Source organism: Carassius auratus, chromosome 30 (assembly GCF_003368295.1).
Source record: "Carassius auratus strain Wakin chromosome 30, ASM336829v1, whole genome shotgun sequence".
Taxonomy (NCBI): Eukaryota; Metazoa; Chordata; class Actinopteri; order Cypriniformes; family Cyprinidae; genus Carassius; species Carassius auratus.
In genome coordinates, this window is record NC_039272.1 from 22924359 (window position 1) to 22941596 (window position 17238).

A 17238-nucleotide genomic window follows, 5' to 3' on the forward strand; every position below is an offset into this window, starting at 1 on the left:
AGAGTTACACTTCACAATTGGTCCTCAGTGAGCGAGCCGGGCTTAATCATGTTCTGAATGTCAAGACTGAAGCAAGGCTCCAGCCTGCGTGCAGATGTACAAAAAGACAGTTTTAAGAGTTTTGCAGCTGTCCAAGAAAGAGTCAGAGGCAAATTTGATTATTTCTGTTTGTGAATAAGAAGAGCTATTTTTACAATCCCAACTCCCAGTGGATGGATTCGGGTACATAGCAATGCACTTTGGCATTGAAGGCCTCTATACAGACCCCTGGAGAGGGGACATACTGCAGAAGAAGCACATTGTCACGTCACTAGATAAGAGCGTCAGCCATTAAGCATGTCAGTTAGACACACAGAGGTTAGTGCTGTGTGTATATTTATGCCTTGTGCACATGTGTCCTCTGTTTTGCGCAGTTGTAAGCTCTAAATCATGTAGAGGTCAGGGAGAAAGAGGCATATGCTTTGTCTTCCCTACTTTGTATTTTCAGATTGTTTGTTTCCCCCACAGTTGTTTTTTTAATGGCTGTTTGTGTGTTTGTCCTTGAGCCCTGGGGAAGGTCCTGGTACATGAATAGGGCTGTAATGAATTTGAGTTCCTCTTGGGCTGAATGGAGAACTTTTAAGACACGATGATCTGAACTGAAAGCTGTGTAAATTAAGAGACTTTCGAGAAAGATGTATATCTTCTTGTTATGATATTTCAGTCTGTGGGTGATATGAACTCATGGAGACACTTGATAAAGAAGTGCGCTTAAAGGCATAGTTCAATCAAAAATGAAACTTTTGTCATCATTTACTCACCCTCATGTCTTTCCGAATGAGTATGACTTTTTTTTTCTGCTGAACACAAATAAATATATTATAAAGAATGTTAGGTTAGAATGTTTTTAGTTCTATCATAACAACTCTCAGAAGATGTGGTAATGAATATGACAATGTTAATGTATTTGATCTTAACAGAAATAGTGCTTTGCTGCTGCTGCTGCTGCTGAAAAGTGCTGTGAGTATTTAAGACATACTGCTGCTGCACAAATAGCATATATATGATAACCCATAGCAGATCTATAAAGGTGGAGCTGGGGAAGGTGAAGGGTTTCAGAGGACCCATGAAACTAGCCAGCGATTTAAATGTAAAGCAGCAAGCCTATTGTCTGTGTATACATCATAAACCAGTCAGCTTGTGCCAAGTAGCTATGAACATCATCAGTTTGCGTTAACGACCATTCAGCCTGCGCCATCTAGAGTTTAATGTCAGAACTTGGCATATGTACTAAATTACAACATCTTTACATATGTGAAATTACAAATAAATGCCAATACATGACAGAAATGTTTCAATAGAAATGGCAGTTTAGTTTACCTTAGTACTCTTGAAAGTAGACTTTAACCAAATTTCAAAGACACTAAGTCGTTAGTGAGAAATTACATGCGATTGAGTAACTCCTACTCAAGTGTTAAAAAGTGCACAAAATTCCAGTGACTGCATTTAATATGAATTTGGTTTGAATTTTCATTTAATTGCAATTAACAAGCACATAAGTGTCCAAAAACATTGCATTAATTTCCCACTTAAAGGTCAATTGAAGTACTTATAGTATTATTAAATGTGCTGACATAATTTTAACCGAAACAGGAAGACAGGGCGGGACATATTGAGCAGCCCCGCCCCCTTTTTAAAATAGTCCAATAGCGTTTTGTTTGTATCACAGCTTGGGCTAGTGCTGTTGAGCTCTGTAAAGCAGCATTTGACAGCTTATGGTTTACCCCTTTAGACTCAGTATGAAACTGTTATTAAAGTAAAACAGTGATTATGATGCTGAGGATTTGTAGTTTGTAAAGTGTGTGATATATTGGTGAATGGCACTGGTCTTATCTCTTCTACTCATCACTGCTGTTTCTAATATGGAGAATGTCTCACCGTTTCTCCTCCTAATCTCATCCATATCACTACAAAATATAGCATTCTGTATAGAATTCAAATGATCCCAATAGGTTTTTTTATTTCTCACGACTCATGCGTACACTGCACACTAGATATTGTGTCTTGTTTCCAGCCAAAATATCTAAGAATTCTTAAATCGAGAAGGTTTTTCTAGACAAGTAAAAATTATTGTCTTATTTTCAGAGAAAAACAAGTCGAATTTAAGTACGTTTTTGCTTGAAACAAGCTAAAGAATCTACCTGTGGGGTAAGCAAAATAATCTTATTTCAAACAGAAAACAAGATTATTTAACTTACCCCATTGTTTGGAAACAAGAGAAAAAAAAGCTAGAAAAGCATTCTTTGCTGTTTATATGTGTATTATATAGTTTGCTACGTGCCATTCGTCATATTACAGAAAACTGTGAACAGGTGACCGCTCGCAGATTTAGTGTGTAAATAGTGTAGGGGCGGGACGTGACATTTTAGATTCTAGAGAGTTTTTAGTTTGGACAGAAGTTGGGTGATGTCATCAAAATCAGTGAGACTGTAAGTTTTGGGTGTTATATTTTCTAAATGTAAATTTTATCAATGTTTTGGAGCACACTAGCTACATATTCATACAAAAATTCATACCAAAACATCCATTTTGATTTCATGGGGACTTTAAGTTATTATTAATGACTTTTGTTGTTATTATTATATTATTTCTGTTATACTTGCTCTTTGTAGAAGAGTGATAAAGTCTACTTTTCCACAAGGGTATGTTACCACTAAAATGAAAGAGCTTTTCACTCTGGGTGGAGGATGATGATGATGATGATGATGATGATGTGATTTCGGGATCCTACTGGGAGAGAATTCGCTCCATGACTACAGCAGAAGACGCACAGAGTGCTCCGACATGCCAAGCTGCGGGTGCATGAGCGCTTGCTCTGATTGATTCTGGGCTGGAGAGTTTGGGTTACTCAAGCAGAAGGAAAGGCTTTTAGAGAGCACGAGTTAAACCGAAAATAAAAATGTTCCATTGGGGGCCAATGACAGGAATGATTTCCACTCACATCACTGAGTTTGACAGCCGAGTTTCTCTTGGTGATATCTATGCTGAATGCAAATAACATAAAGAAACATGTCATTCTGTTCTTATTCCAGGCAGGCAATAACATTGTTTGTTATTGCGCTCTCGTTAAAAGTTCTTTACTTTACAATAAGACATTAGTGATCATATTTTTCGAAGACATTTCTAATGAAAATGAGATTAAATTAACGTGGATAGCATCATTTAGTTGAATCTATTTAGAAATGTTTTAGTTTGTTTGTTCATATATAGAGGCTTTCTGCATATGTTGGGATCTTGGCATATCTTATCTTTTCTGAAATAAGGAGATCACTGGGGTCTTTTTCCAAGAAGAAAATCTGAGAATCTGAGACAAAAGCAAAAGTTTGCTCTCCATACCTGTCTAGGAGAAACAACGTGAGAAAAGAGGATTGACAAAAGAGAACTCTTTGCATTTTTTTCTTTTGTTTGTGTCTGTGAAGCTATATTGCCAAATAGTTCACCTCTCTCTCTCTCTCTCTCTCTCTCTCTCTCTCTCTCTCTCTCCAGCCTAACGACCCTGTAACAAACATCTGCCAAGCAGCTGACAAGCAACTCTTTACCTTAGTGGAGTGGGCCAAGCGGATACCTCACTTTTCTGATCTCCCGCTGGACGATCAGGTCATCCTCCTGAGAGCAGGTGCGTCACTAAAAAAAAAACAGACCACTTTTGTTTGAGTCCTGCAGACACTGACCTGATGAGACCCTTGTGCTGAACATCTAGTCTTCCAGCTATGGAGTTACAGCTCAGAACAGCATCGGATAATGAAATGAGTACGTTTACGGCCATGTGACATTATTGTCTATTCCAGAAACATTTATATGGATTCAGAGATACATTTGATCCAGCCTCGGGCCACAGCATCGATTAAAGAAGGAATTCCATCTCATTATCTTGGAGTGAGAGTCCTTATTCTGTTAAGGATGATGGCTTCAGCATAGACGGAGGGAGAATAAGAGGCTGGATTGTTCTCGCTGTTCACATGTTGCATTTATTTCATTAGGCTGTAGGTTGCCTGAGGACAATCGAACTCTATTCAGTGCGTTTTATTCAGAGCCTCTGAAATGGGGATCGCAGTGTTTGAAACTGTGACGATGTATTAAACAACTTAAAATGTCTTCATTAAAACTTAATATTTTTAAGAAAATGAGCTAGAAGACAAAGCCACCACGTGCACACTAATAGACAGAGATACACATGTTGCTCTCTTTCCTGTTACCTTTGTTTGTTTGTTCGGTTATGAATGTGCTTTTGTGCTTCTGTCCTCTGTTGCCAGGGTGGAATGAACTCCTGATCGCCTCTTTTTCACATCGGTCTATAGCTGTGAAGGATGGGATATTATTAGCCACCGGCCTTCACGTCCATAGAGACAGTGCACACACGGCCGGTGTGGGAGCCATCTTTGACAGGTTAGTAAACGTTCGTTTTCAGAGAAGAAGCATGAGTCTGTATGATTTTCTTTCTTCTGAGTAACACAAAAGGTGACTTTCTGAAGAACATCTTGGCTGTTCTTTTTACTGTAGTGAAAGTAAACAGGGAGAGGGACTGTCAATGTTACAAATGGCAAATACAAAAAAATACCACCTTAAAGCTCCAAAAAGTATACAAGTAAAAGTATATAAATCTTAAGTAAAAATAACATTCATTTTCTTCCTTGGGGAACTTGATTTTCAACCATAACTTGTGAACCGTTGAAGACAGACTGAATGTGAGCTACGAGGTTGTTAATCGATAGCATATGCTTTTCTTGAAGCCATTAGATGGTTTTATTTCAACATGTCTTTTGAATGATCATGTTGAACAGCTGAATTCCTGTTATAAAACTATACATTACTCATGATTCTGTAGAGAAACCTCCATGAATCAGAGAACTGAAACAAGCAAACTGCACCAAAAACTCGGTAGTGTCATAATAGGGTCATGTTTATGTGTGTGACCCTGGAGCACAAAACCAGTCTTTTGTCGCTGGGGTATATTTTTAGCAATATCCAAAAAAACATTGTATGGGTCAAAATTTTAGAATTTACTTTTATGCCAAAAATCATTAGGTTATTAAGTAAAGATCTTGTTCCATGAAGATATTTTGTACATTTCCTACCATAAATAAATGAAAACTTAATTTTTGATTAGTAATATGCATTGCTAAGAATTCATTTGGACAGTTTTAAAGGTTATTTTCTATGTATTTAGATTTTTTTGCACCCTCAGATTCCAGATTTTCAAATAGTTGTATCTCGACCAAATATTGTCCATTCCTAATAAACCATACATCAATGGAAAGAGATTAAATTAAATCTAAATTTCCACCATTTTGCCATTAACTGTAATAATCCGGTGAGATTTTTGTTTGCACAAGGATGTTCTTTATCAACTAACTTCTATTAACTAAATAAAATCAACATTTGGTGTGACCACACTATGCATTAAAAAATGCTTTTGTCCCAGGTGCACTTGGGCATTGTTCTTTAGCTAGCTTTGCAAAAAGGTTTCTTGAAGTGTTTTGGAGACATTGCCACAGTTCTTCTGGATTGAGTCTGTCTCAGTTTCACCTGTTTCTTCATGTTATTCCAGACTGACTGGTGATGATGCTGAGATCAGATCTCTGTGTGGAGCACTGGCTGCTGTCAGATTCCTTGTGCAAACAAAAACCTCACTGGATTATTATAATTAATTCCTAAAATAATGTTTGCAAATGTAAACCTATATTTACTACTGACACACTACAGCAAAATATAGAAAGAAATCAAATAAATAACTGACATTGGTGGATACACACTTGGTGGAAATACTTACTTTTGCACAGTACTGTATATTTTTGTATTTATTTGCCTTTTTAATTTGTCATTTGCAATGCTTTCCCACATTAAAGCCATTAAGTACAGAGTCTTGTACCTTTGTTCTTTTGTCAGCATTTACTTTTTTTTTACTATTTGTAATGTTGTGATTCGCCTTCTAGCTGGTTGGATTGGTTCTTTTAAAAATCCATATGGGAAAAATGAATAAGAAAATACAGATGAAAAAGTGGGTGGCTGCATTCTGTATTCCAAATCATCTGAAGCTGTGGGATAGTTTTGTGTGAGGGACAGACCAAAATTTAAGCCATAATGCACTGAAAATCTCAAGTCAAATATGGTGCCTTTAGACTGAATGTATCTTTGTGTCTTTTTCCCACACAAACCTTTTATTTATTCACTTATTTATTTATTTTTAAGGGCTTTATAAGATTATAGTGTGTGAGTGTATTAATAAGTTTTACGATACTTTCATGCCACTTCTTTTTGTCATTTTGGAGCTTCATAGCTCCAGTCCCCATTCACTTTAATTTTATGGAAAAGAGCAGCCAAAACATACTCCTAAACATCTGCTTTTGTGTTTCACAGAAAAGAGAAGTCAGACAGGTTTGGAATGACGTTGACATTGAATTTTCACTTTGGGTGAACTGTCCTAACTAAATTCAGTGTCATCATTCAGTTTATGGAGGGCATGGTCTTGTGATCTTCTAGGAGATCCTTCAGTGTCCTCACTGTACACCGTGTGAAAGATTTGTGATATAAGTCATGCACACGTGAATTTTTGAAAATAACCTCCATAATGATATTAGACGCTGCATCATGAAAGTGTCCTCCACATCTTACTCGTGATTGATGTCATTTTTACATTAAGCCATAAGGCAGTTTTATGTAGCGCTGTGATAATGTTTCACTGGCAGTGTGAGATATGCTGGTGTCCTCACTAATGAAATATATGCTGCCCGCTCCGTCGGCAGTAGAGATGAATGTGTCTTAGAAGACATAATGACTTTGATTTTCAAGGCAATATGAAAACGAAATATAAAGGTGGAGCGATGACTCACTGGGCATGTTTAATATGTCACAGAATATTTCCTGACGTTTTTAGGGGTATATTGGAGAAAATGAATTTGCAATTAATCAGCTTGCTCATGTTGCCTGTGCCCTTTTTTACAGAGTGCTGACGGAGCTTGTGTCAAAGATGAGAGACATGCAAATGGACAAGACTGAACTTGGATGCCTGCGGGCCATTGTTCTTTTCAATCCAGGTACAGTAATGTATACTTAGACAAACACATGCGCACACAGCACTCTTATGCAAGTGCGTTTAAAATGCCACTTCAGTTTGATCGACCTACCTTGCTATTTGTTTTGGCAAATTCCTAAGAAATGTGTTGAAGTAAAGCCAGAAAGAGTAAATTAGATTCCTATGACTGTAAACCACAGTAAACCGAGCTTATAGAAAGCAGTATGTTTCGAGTATTGCATAAATCGAACAGTAAATTTGTGCAACATTGACAATAAAAATGGTCATTTTGGTATGTAAAAATGTCGACAGTCCAGTCTAGGATGTTAAAAATCACTGTTGATTTTCCATTTCATCATACTGGAAACTATACTGGAAGTTTCGTTCAATTGCATTGTATGGAGAAGTGATGCTGTGGACTTCCAAATATAATATGCCCAACAGTAAGTGAAGATCATTTGTAGTCAGCGATTTGCCTTGTTTTTGATTTCTGGAATGTCTTTATCTACAGCTTAAAGTCATTGATTCAGCCTTGAAGTTATAGCAAAACCCATCAGCCACAAGACAAGATATGTTTGCACATCACACAAATGTACACCACTGTTCAAAGGTTTAGGGTTGATTTATTAATATTAATAGAAGTGCTCAAGAAACAATTCGTAATATTATTAATGTTGAAAACAGTTAACCATGATGAACTAATATATGTTTTTCAGGACCCCCAACTTCTGAATAGTAGTGTAGCATCTAATAAAGTGGCCCAGAATGAAACCTTAACATAACCTTTTTCTTTTTTGTCGGTGCTTTGCTGTCTATCATCCTTCAATCCGTCCTTTTTTCTTTTTCTTTTTTTTAATCAACTCTTAGATTCAAAAGGACTGAGTAATCCATCAGAGGTGGAGGCATTAAGGGAAAGAGTGTATGCATCTCTAGAGGCCTACTGTAAACACAAATATCCTGATCAGCCTGGAAGGTACACACACACACACACACACACACTTTTTTTTCATCTCACACATGCTTATGTATCCTTCATTATTTCACTTGCATGTAAAACTGAATGTTTGCACAAAACAAATTTAATTTTATAGAGATTTAACTGGTAAAACAGTAATTGTGAAATAATATTTTAATTTAAGATAACTATTTGAATATTTTTTTTAAATATGATTTATTCTTGTGATTGCAAAGCTTAATTTTCAGCATCTTACACCACCAGTCTAGTCCAGCGTCACATGATCCTTTAGAAATCTTTCTGATATGCTAATTTGCTGCTCAAATGACATTTTGTGGAAACTTTGATACATTCTTCCAAGATTCCTTAATTAACAAAGTTCAAAAGAACAATATTTATTTGGAACAGAATTTTTTTTGTAGCATTATACATGTCTGTACTGTCACTTTTGTTCGATATTATTAAGTAGTAATTTCTAAAATATATTTTTTACAGACCTCTAACTTTATTATTATTAAAAAACTATTGAAGTATTACACTGTGCTCATCCAAACACTGACATCCATTGTTTCTCGGACAGATTCGCCAAGCTGTTACTGCGTCTGCCTGCCCTGCGCTCCATCGGCCTGAAGTGTCTTGAACATCTCTTCTTTTTTAAGTTGATCGGAGACACACCCATCGACACTTTCCTAATGGAAATGCTGGAAGCGCCACACCAAATGACATAAGGGAACGATCTGTTCTGCCAGAGGGTGCAGCTCATGTACACAACGCTACAGGAGGCCACAGGACACATCTCTGATCTCACAGGAGAAGACTCAACTCATTGGCTTTTCATCAGGAACATTGCGCAATACACAAAATACTGTGTAACTGTTCATTACGGAATAGCACGCAGGATGGATTGTGTGAGTTTTTTCCTGGTTTGCATGCAGTTCTGGAGTTTATGGTTTCTCATTTCTTCTGCCTTACAGAGGTCTACCTCTGCTTTTGTACACAGCCAAACCGCCTCATCCCTGAACTCACAATCATTGAGCTGTGAATTTTCATGAGAGGAAACAAAATACCTCGGATGCACTTCTTCATGCAGCTGTCTTTAGAAAACACATTACTGTATCTGCTATTGGAACAGTGAACAGGACCACAGTAACTCCCCCAGGCACTTAGAAATTCTTTCAGTGGTATTGCCATACATCAGGATTCTTAAAGTCCATCTTCATGAGGAAGAAACTGCACGCAGTTTGGTTTCAAGTCCTTTTCTTTTTACAAGATATATGGGCCTATGAATAACAGAATGGTCTAAAAAGAATGAAAAGTACTCCTGGCTGAACTCGCACTGGATGAAAAAATACAACGATTCATTGTTAGAATTGTGTACAAAAAATTATGGAAGATTTTTCATGGCTCAGTAATTCAGCATAAATTTGTATTAAGTATTTCCAAAGATTTTCAATAATCTTATATATATATATATATCATCTGATGATTCCCAGCAAGTGGGTTTTTGTGATTTGAAAATAAGCAAGGAGTTAAAGGAATCCAGATGATGGTCTGGCCTCAGGGAATTGCGAGGTTTGGGAAGTGCCATGCCTGTCCCCTATTGGAAAAGTTGTGACATTGCAGCTGTGCTTATTTGCTATTACATGAGGTTTAACAGTTGGTTCTCTTTCTAACTTTCCATGTTATCAGAGAACCGGGGGTTACGTCAGTAACCTAACGATTTTTACAGACTGCTTGGCAAACACTGCAAAATAATACTTTCTAAGCCTCAGGTTGATTCAAATGCAATTTTTGGGTTCTGTTGTGCAGTCTTATCTGTGTCGTAAGGAAGAAACTGTAATGATGATAGATTTCGTAACATTTGTATTGATGCATCAAACCTCAGTTGCAGATTGAGCCAATCTGAACCAGTGTTTTCATGATGACAGTGAATTTTAATAACTATTATTGGAATTCGGAAGGGTATTTGAGCCGCTCAGCAGTTGTCATTAGCAGACCTACTGATTTAGATGACATTTTCTGCTGATGATAACGCCAGGCCTCACAGAAACATGAGTATTCAGTCGAAGATACACATAAACAGCATATACTGTCTATGTGATTGATATACACAACCTGAAGTTCTAGAGGTCATGTTTTCAAGCTTCGACCAGGTTGAAATTTGAATCTGTATCATGGAAGATCAGTGGACTTTTGTTTGTTCTGTCATTGTACATCTTTGGCCTTTTATTACTCCAAAACCAGCATATTTAGAATCTGCATACAAGAACTAAAGACCCCTTTGCTGAGGTATAGAGAAAACGCAGACATTGTAAGCACTCTTGGATTCGCACTGTGTCAAACAGGGTTTGTTAAACCATCAGGAGCCGGGCACATTTAATCTAATATCAGCTAAAATCCTGATGTGCCGCTATCAGACATCTGTAATATTTCCCTGTGAGACACCAATCCATCACAGGACATGTCAGCAAAACACAAAAGAGATGCATTTTAAGAGAATGATCTATTTTTGTACAAAGTGTAATTTTTTTTTTTTCTCTCTACGTCATTATTTTGTCTGTTCTATATTGTACACATTGTTGGTGTAAATATTCATTTTTAAGTGGAGCCGTGGCCTCAGACCTGGACTGAGGGAAGGGTTTATGTGCAAAGGCTTCTCTGTTCCTCTGCCATTTGTTTTCATGGTACCCTCACCTGAGAGCTGAGCACAGCTCACTCCTCCTTTTTTACAAGACAAACGGAGAGTGTATTGTGTATTGACCTACTATATTATGTCCGTTCAAAGAAATATAAAATTTCAGATTGTAAAAAAGACTGTTATATTATCTTCAGCAAACAAAATAACTATTTGAGAGTTTTGAATAAATGGTCTTATACAAGATATCAGATACATATATAAACATTAAATAAAATGAACATTTTCATAAAGCAGAATATTGCTGCAACAACATTTACATAGATTTTTTATATTCCTCATATATATACACACACAGTGGGGAAAATATGTATTTGATCCCATGCTGATTTTGTACGTTTGCCCACTTAAAAAAAAAAAAAAAGAAGGGTCTGTCATTTTTATGGTAGGTTTTTTAACGGATGGAGACAGTATCAGCCAAAAACAATCCAGAAAAAAAGACATCATATAAAGGTTAGAAATTGCTTTGCATTTCAGTGTATAAAATAAGTATTTGATCCCCTTCCATCCAGCAAGAATTCTGGCTCCCACAGATTGGTTATGTGCCCATGTGGAACACAGATTAGTCCTGGCACTTTAAGAAGTTACTCCTAATGTCAGCTAGATTTGTGTATAAGACATCTGTCCTGTCCACACAATCTGTATCTTCTTTTCCAACCTCTCCCACCACCATGAGCAAGACCAAAGAGCTGTCAAAGGATGTCAGAGACAAGATTGTAGATCTGCACAAGGCTGGAATGGGCTACAAGATCATCAGCAACACGCTTGGTGAGAAGAAGACTGCTGGTGCAATTATTCAGAAATGGAAGAAATACAAAACGACCATCAATCGGCTTCGGTCTATAGCTCCACGCAAGAGCTTGTTAATGATCTAAAGACAGTTGGGACCACAGTCACCAAGTAAACCATAGGTAACACACTATGCTGCAATGGACTGAAATCCTGCAACAAACACCCATGGTCCCCGGCTCAAGAAGGCACATATACAGGCACGTTTAAAGTTTGCCAAAAAACATAATGATTCAGAGATGGCTTGGGAGAAAGTGCTACGGTCAGATGAGACCATTAAGATGAGCATTAACTCGATTCGCTGTGTTTGGAGGGAGAGAAATGCTGACTATGACCTCAAGAACATCATCCCTACAGTCAAGCACGGAGGTGGAAACATTATACTTCAGGGCTGTTTTTCTGCTAAGGGCATGGCACAGTTTCACTGCATTGAGGGGCAAATGGACGGGTCATGTACTATAAAATCTTGGACTCGAACCTCCTTCCCTCAGCCAGAACACTGAAGATGGGTCATGGATGGGTCTTCCAGCATGACAATGACCTGAAACATACTGCCAAGGCAACAAAGGAGTGGCTCAAGAAGCAGCACATTAAGGTCATGGAGGGGCCTAGCCAGTCTCCAGACCTCAATCATATAAAACATCTGTGGAGGGAGCTGAAACTTTGAGCTGGCAATCAACAGCCAAGAAACCTTTGGATTTAAAGAGAATCTGTAAAGAGTGGATCAAAATCTCTCCTGAGATGTTTGCAAACCTGGTGACCAACTACAAAACACATCTTACCTCTGTACTTGACAACAAGGGTTTCTGCACCAAGTACTAAGTCAAGTTTTGCTTTGGGATACTTCAATATTTATTTCACTCACTGAAATGCAAATTCATTTCTAACCTTTATGTAATGTTTTTTCCTGGATTTTTTTTGGTTTGTATTCTGTATCTATCGGTTAAAATAAACCTACCATAAAAATTACTGACCCTTCATTTCTTTATAAGTGGGCAAACGTACAAAAATCAGCAGAGGATCAAATAAATATTTTCCCCACTGTATTTAAATTAATTTTATGGAAATGTACCTACTACTCCAATGGATCAAAGCCATGTAGACTAATTTATGCCTTCAAATTCAAAGCTTAAATAGTGGAAAACAATGTTTAGAAAGAATTTAAAGCTCCTTAGCACATTGGTTATTCGCACATCAACATCAATGATTCCAAAACACTTGAATGAAAAGCAATAACGGCAATCATTTGATGGCAAAAACAAAAACAAAAAACAGATCAATAAAACAACAATCGATGGTTTGAAAGAAAACATTTGTTCTTCAGTAGCAAATTAAAACGAACTGAAAACATTACAGTAGATTACTGTATATTAAGGGGGAAAAGGCTTGAGTGAGATTGTCACTATTCTGAGCAGACAGGACCTGCCCATCTCTCCAATAATAACCCTGCACTAAGTGCTATCAAATCATTGTAAAACACAGACACTACTGGAAGTCGTCATTCTGAAGTTTCTACTCAAGCCTCTGAAGGGCAGTGCTTTAACTTAACAATCACTTTTCCACAGTTTGATGGTCTTGTCGTTCTCCAGGGCTGCAGAGGCAATGATGTTCTCTGTAGGGTGACAAGCTGTCGAGATCACTACATCTAAGGACAAAAATGCATCATACTTATGTTAACAAAATCAAAGAGGCTGCCGTGTGTTTGAGTCTGGGAGGTGTAGCAAATGTCATATACCTGTGTGCCCTTGCAGTTTCTGAACAATTTCTTTGGTCTGCAAGTTCCAGATATACACCATGTTGTCTTCAGAGCCTGAGACGATCCACTGAATGATAGCAAGACGCATTCAGGTTACTCAAAACTGGTCTAAATAACTATATACCTATGTATTAAAACAAATACTTCGACAAAGTCATACTGAACATACCTTTCCTCCAGTTACAGAAAAATTGGCAAACACACAATACTTTTCATTCTTATGTCCAGTATATGTCTTGAGACACTAAAAAAAGAAAAGAAAATTAAAAGCTACAATAGTTCAGTTAAAGCATGAAAATTACCTACACACATTAACTTGACTTAATATTTCATTATGTTTATATACAGCTTATTATAAATGCTTTAACATAAGCCTAAGGAAAAAAAACTTTAACATTAGAAAAACAGTTTATTTATATTTAGATTTATATACTATATTAGCAGTCAAGATGTATGGTAATTCAATGACATACCTTTCCCTTGCTGTAGTCCCAGAGCTTTAACGTACTGTGAAAAAAAAAAAAAAAAAAAAAAAAAAAGGCGGCGAATCCTTTCATTGTTGGCAGTTTTTCCAAAATTAATATAGTCTCAGAAACTCCACTGAATGGAAAAAAAATAAATAAACAGTCACTAGGGATATGTGTTCACTTACTTGTCCAGTGTCGCAGCAAGAATGTACTTTCCATTTGGAGAAAACTTCACAAATGAGACAGGAGGGTTATCATCATCTGGAAATAAAACAGATTCAGTTCACCATCGACACACTCTCCTAATTTAAAAAGGCTACATGTATCCAAATTATGCAGCACACACCATCCGGCCATCTGGTACCACAACAAAACTCAAGATTTAAGGCTAAAAGTCCAACTATGATAAGAAAACTTGATATCATGCTCTCCAGCTTCTCTAGTACATACAATAAAGAGAAAACAGTCACATACCTATAAGAGTTTTCAGACATTGTCCAGATGCAGTGTCCCACAATCGGCTGAAATACAGTCCATAGTGTTAAGAAAAGGTAAATAATGTAATCATATGTCTTAAAGTTTTATAAGTGTGAACGGAGGCTGACTTAAAGGTGCTGCAAATAAATGTTTAGTAGTAAATTACAAAAATAATGTCTCTTCTAACTGACAGATTTCACTGAAATAAATATCCAATCGCAGGATGCCCCATGCCACTCTATCTTTCATGTTTTGGGGTTTGTCAACATTCAGCTAGCAGAAAGTTAGTGCTTACAGCACTTTTAATAGATGGCACTACTCAACTTACCATAAACCATCATAGCTACTGGATACTATTAGAGATCCGTCTCTGTTGAAGTGAACCTGGAAACATTACATTAAACCCACATCAACAAAATCTGCATGCAGACTAACAAAATATTTTTAGTAATTGGTGTTTACCGCTGAGACGGGATCCGAGTGAGCAGGCAGGGTCTTCAGACACTTCCCAGTTTTGACGTCCCAAATCCGTACGCTCTCATCAAACTGTCAACATGAACCACATAGCTTGATCCCTCAATGACTTATGAGTACAAACACGGTCTCATATTTATTTTTATTCATTTAAAAAATGAGAAATCTGTTTGTTTGCTTACAGATCCAGACACAACAAGGTTCGACTGTGGGTTGAAGTTACAACAGAAGACGTAGTTGCTATGGCCTTTCAGTGTCTTCAGACATTTTCCCTTCAAAAGCATGACAGAGAATTAGGCTACTGAAGTCAGAAGCTGATATGGATGACACCTACAGCATCAGATTAAATTATCTGACAAGTTTTACCGAACTCATATCCCAGATCTTCAGTGATTTGTCATCTGATGCAGACACCAAAAGATTTGAATCTGAAGACCAGGCCACGTCTGATATTCCCTGCAAATACAACATGGGTTGTAACAAAAAGACTCTTAAGACGTTTTATACAATAGCATATCTTAATTACATCTAGAATACATTTACAGCTTGAGTCTTTAAAGGTTAAAGTCACCCAAAAGTAAAATTCTGTCATCATTTCCTGCCCATGATGTCTTGCCAAACCCATAAAACATTTATCTTCAAAACAAAAAATAATGCTAGTTTTTACTAAATAAAATTATGTGCATGTAAAGTCCATTCCACTAAAATGTTTACACTTTAAAAAGACCTAAGGCCTAAATAAATGCTTTATATGATATTTATGTTTGAGTGTTATTTACATTAAATTTATCAATAAGCATACATATAAATCATCAACTAGGGTCCACGGCAGCTCTTCCTTTACAATGTCTTTATTAACTTTTTTAAGCATGAAATTTGGTGAAATAAATTTTCAATGAAGGAACAGAAATGTCTCAGGTTTCTTATAAAAAAATCTTAGGTTTGTGTTTTGAAGATGAACCAATATCTTATAGGTTTGAAGTAAATTAATGACAGAGTTTTCATTTTCCTGTAAGTTGACCATTTAAAGGAAGTACATTTTCAGCAAACGTTCATTTGTGGGTGAACTATTCCTTTAACTTAGATTAAAACTCACAAGTTTATGTCCTGCAAGACTCTTCTCAAATTTTCCATCAAAAGCGCCCCATATTTTGATGAGCTTGTCTGCCGCTGAAAACAAATTTTTAATTTCAAAATCTTCAGACTTTGGTTTTCTTTCTGTAGATTAAAATTGAATATTATAAATAGCCCTACTTACATGAACTGGCCAACCATTCACCACTGGGGCTAAATTTGACTGATGATATAGCTTTTGTGTGACCTGCGAGGGTGAACTTCAAAGAGTAGTTTGGCTTCACAGAAGCAGACTTCAGAAAGACATAAACCACATAAACAGAGAACCAACTTAACTTTTGAATGATGTTTTGCATTTTAAAAAAATCAAAGTAGCCAAAAGCCAGGCTTTCTACCTTGGAGTATGAGGATCCTGAATGTGTCTTAGGTGTTTCTGTCTCTGGCTTCTTCTCCTCTGATGCCATCCCTGCACCTTACGTGGGTCAAATACAGGGGCTCTTAAAAAGAGGAGACCATTAAATTGTTAAACAGATTGAAAAGATGTACAGAATTTAGACAAATGCCATTTATTTCAACTGTCCATCGTCAAAACAAACGTGTACACTTAACAGCATTGGAGTGTTTCAAAATGCACATGGCCTAAAAAGAAAAGTCTTATAGACATCTTAGCCAAGCCCGTTACTTCCTCTTACTAAGTCAAATGTTTATCTAGTACTTTGAATGGTGCCGCGTATATTTTGACCGTCAGACACATAGAAATTAGTTACATCAGTAAACATGTTTGTAGTTGCCGCCCTGTCACGCACACACGCCTGTCACACACTTAGCAAGGCTAACAAGAGACCCAATATTTGCATTCAGCTCAGGTATTCCACATCACATAAGCGATGAAACACGAACAAACGAGTAGAAACTTACCGGAGGCTTCTGCAGCAAACTTTTGGTTTCAGACGGTTCGCTCCAAACGACTGTGTTTACAAACTGCTAGAAAAGGCGCTTCGGGGCACTTGCTGAGCCAAATAGAAATGACAAATGACACGCGCGTCACCGCGCATGCGCAGTGTGTATGACAACTTCAGATTCTTATGATGGTGGCTGCTTTTTCTTTATTTTATTCGACGAGTATACATTTCTCACAGCTTTGGTTTCTATGAATAAAACTATGAACAATATCATCAATTTAAATATTTTGCAAGTCATTCTATTCAAAAATATTTCCACTAATGGAAAAGAAGGTGTTCATTTGGTTCCGTTATTTATTTGTATAATGTTTTATTTCCAAGGCATTTTGAAATAATATGTTTTATATAAATTTAACCGGTGTTGCAAGATAAAACTAGTGCAATACTAGTGCCTGAATTTATTAGATATTATATTAACGTCTATCTATCTATTGCCTCATTACAATGGAATTGCATAAGTATTGGAATAATTGTAAACAGCATGGGTTTGTGACAGACAGACAGACAGACAGACAGACAGACAGACAGACAGACAGAC

General features: G+C 36.9%; 2 protein-coding genes across 5 annotated transcripts in view; one reads left to right on the top strand and one right to left on the bottom strand.

Annotated features, from left to right (window-relative positions):
• rxrab (retinoid x receptor, alpha b) overlaps positions 1 to 10502 on the top strand; it is a 55433-nt gene extending 44931 nt beyond the window's left edge. For 2 of the 4 annotated variants that reach the window (XM_026212262.1, XM_026212263.1), the window contains 5 exons: positions 3526 to 3655; positions 4293 to 4425; positions 6982 to 7073; positions 7919 to 8024; positions 8587 to 10502. In XM_026212262.1, the coding sequence (XP_026068047.1) occupies positions 3526 to 3655; positions 4293 to 4425; positions 6982 to 7073; positions 7919 to 8024; positions 8587 to 8734 (609 nt within the window). In that variant the 3' untranslated portion in view covers positions 8735 to 10502. Of the gene's footprint in view, positions 1 to 3525; positions 3656 to 4292; positions 4426 to 6981; positions 7495 to 7562; positions 8025 to 8586 lie in introns of all 4 variants that reach the window. The other 2 variants (XR_003276633.1, XR_003276632.1) reach the window with 2 other exon arrangements.
• A 310-nt stretch (positions 10503 to 10812) lies between these two features.
• LOC113049694 (WD repeat-containing protein 5) lies at positions 10813 to 17010 on the bottom strand. The gene is made up of 14 exons (XM_026212264.1): positions 16657 to 17010; positions 16134 to 16233; positions 15923 to 16031; positions 15761 to 15834; positions 15031 to 15120; positions 14847 to 14936; positions 14653 to 14736; positions 14519 to 14574; positions 14188 to 14234; positions 13899 to 13974; positions 13720 to 13753; positions 13416 to 13490; positions 13226 to 13313; positions 10813 to 13135 (listed from the first exon to the last, which is right to left on the bottom strand). Exons 2-14 carry the CDS (start codon positions 16200 to 16202, stop codon positions 13035 to 13037), a joined length of 993 nt encoding a protein of 330 aa, XP_026068049.1. The 5' UTR covers positions 16203 to 16233; positions 16657 to 17010; the 3' UTR covers positions 10813 to 13034.
• Positions 17011 to 17238: the final 228 nt, after the last annotated feature.

Coding starts and splice junctions, on each gene's coding strand:
- LOC113049694 (XM_026212264.1), bottom strand. CDS start 16,202: ATGGCATCAGAGGAGAAGAAGCCAGAGACAGAAACACCTAAGACACAT. Junction 16,032..16,133: donor CAGGATCCTCATACTCCAAG/GTAGAAAGCCTG, acceptor GTCTTTCTGAAG/TCTGCTTCTGTGAAGCCAAA. Junction 13,975..14,187: donor ATGTCTGAAAACTCTTATAG/GTATGTGACTGT, acceptor TTTTATTTCCAG/ATGATGATAACCCTCCTGTC.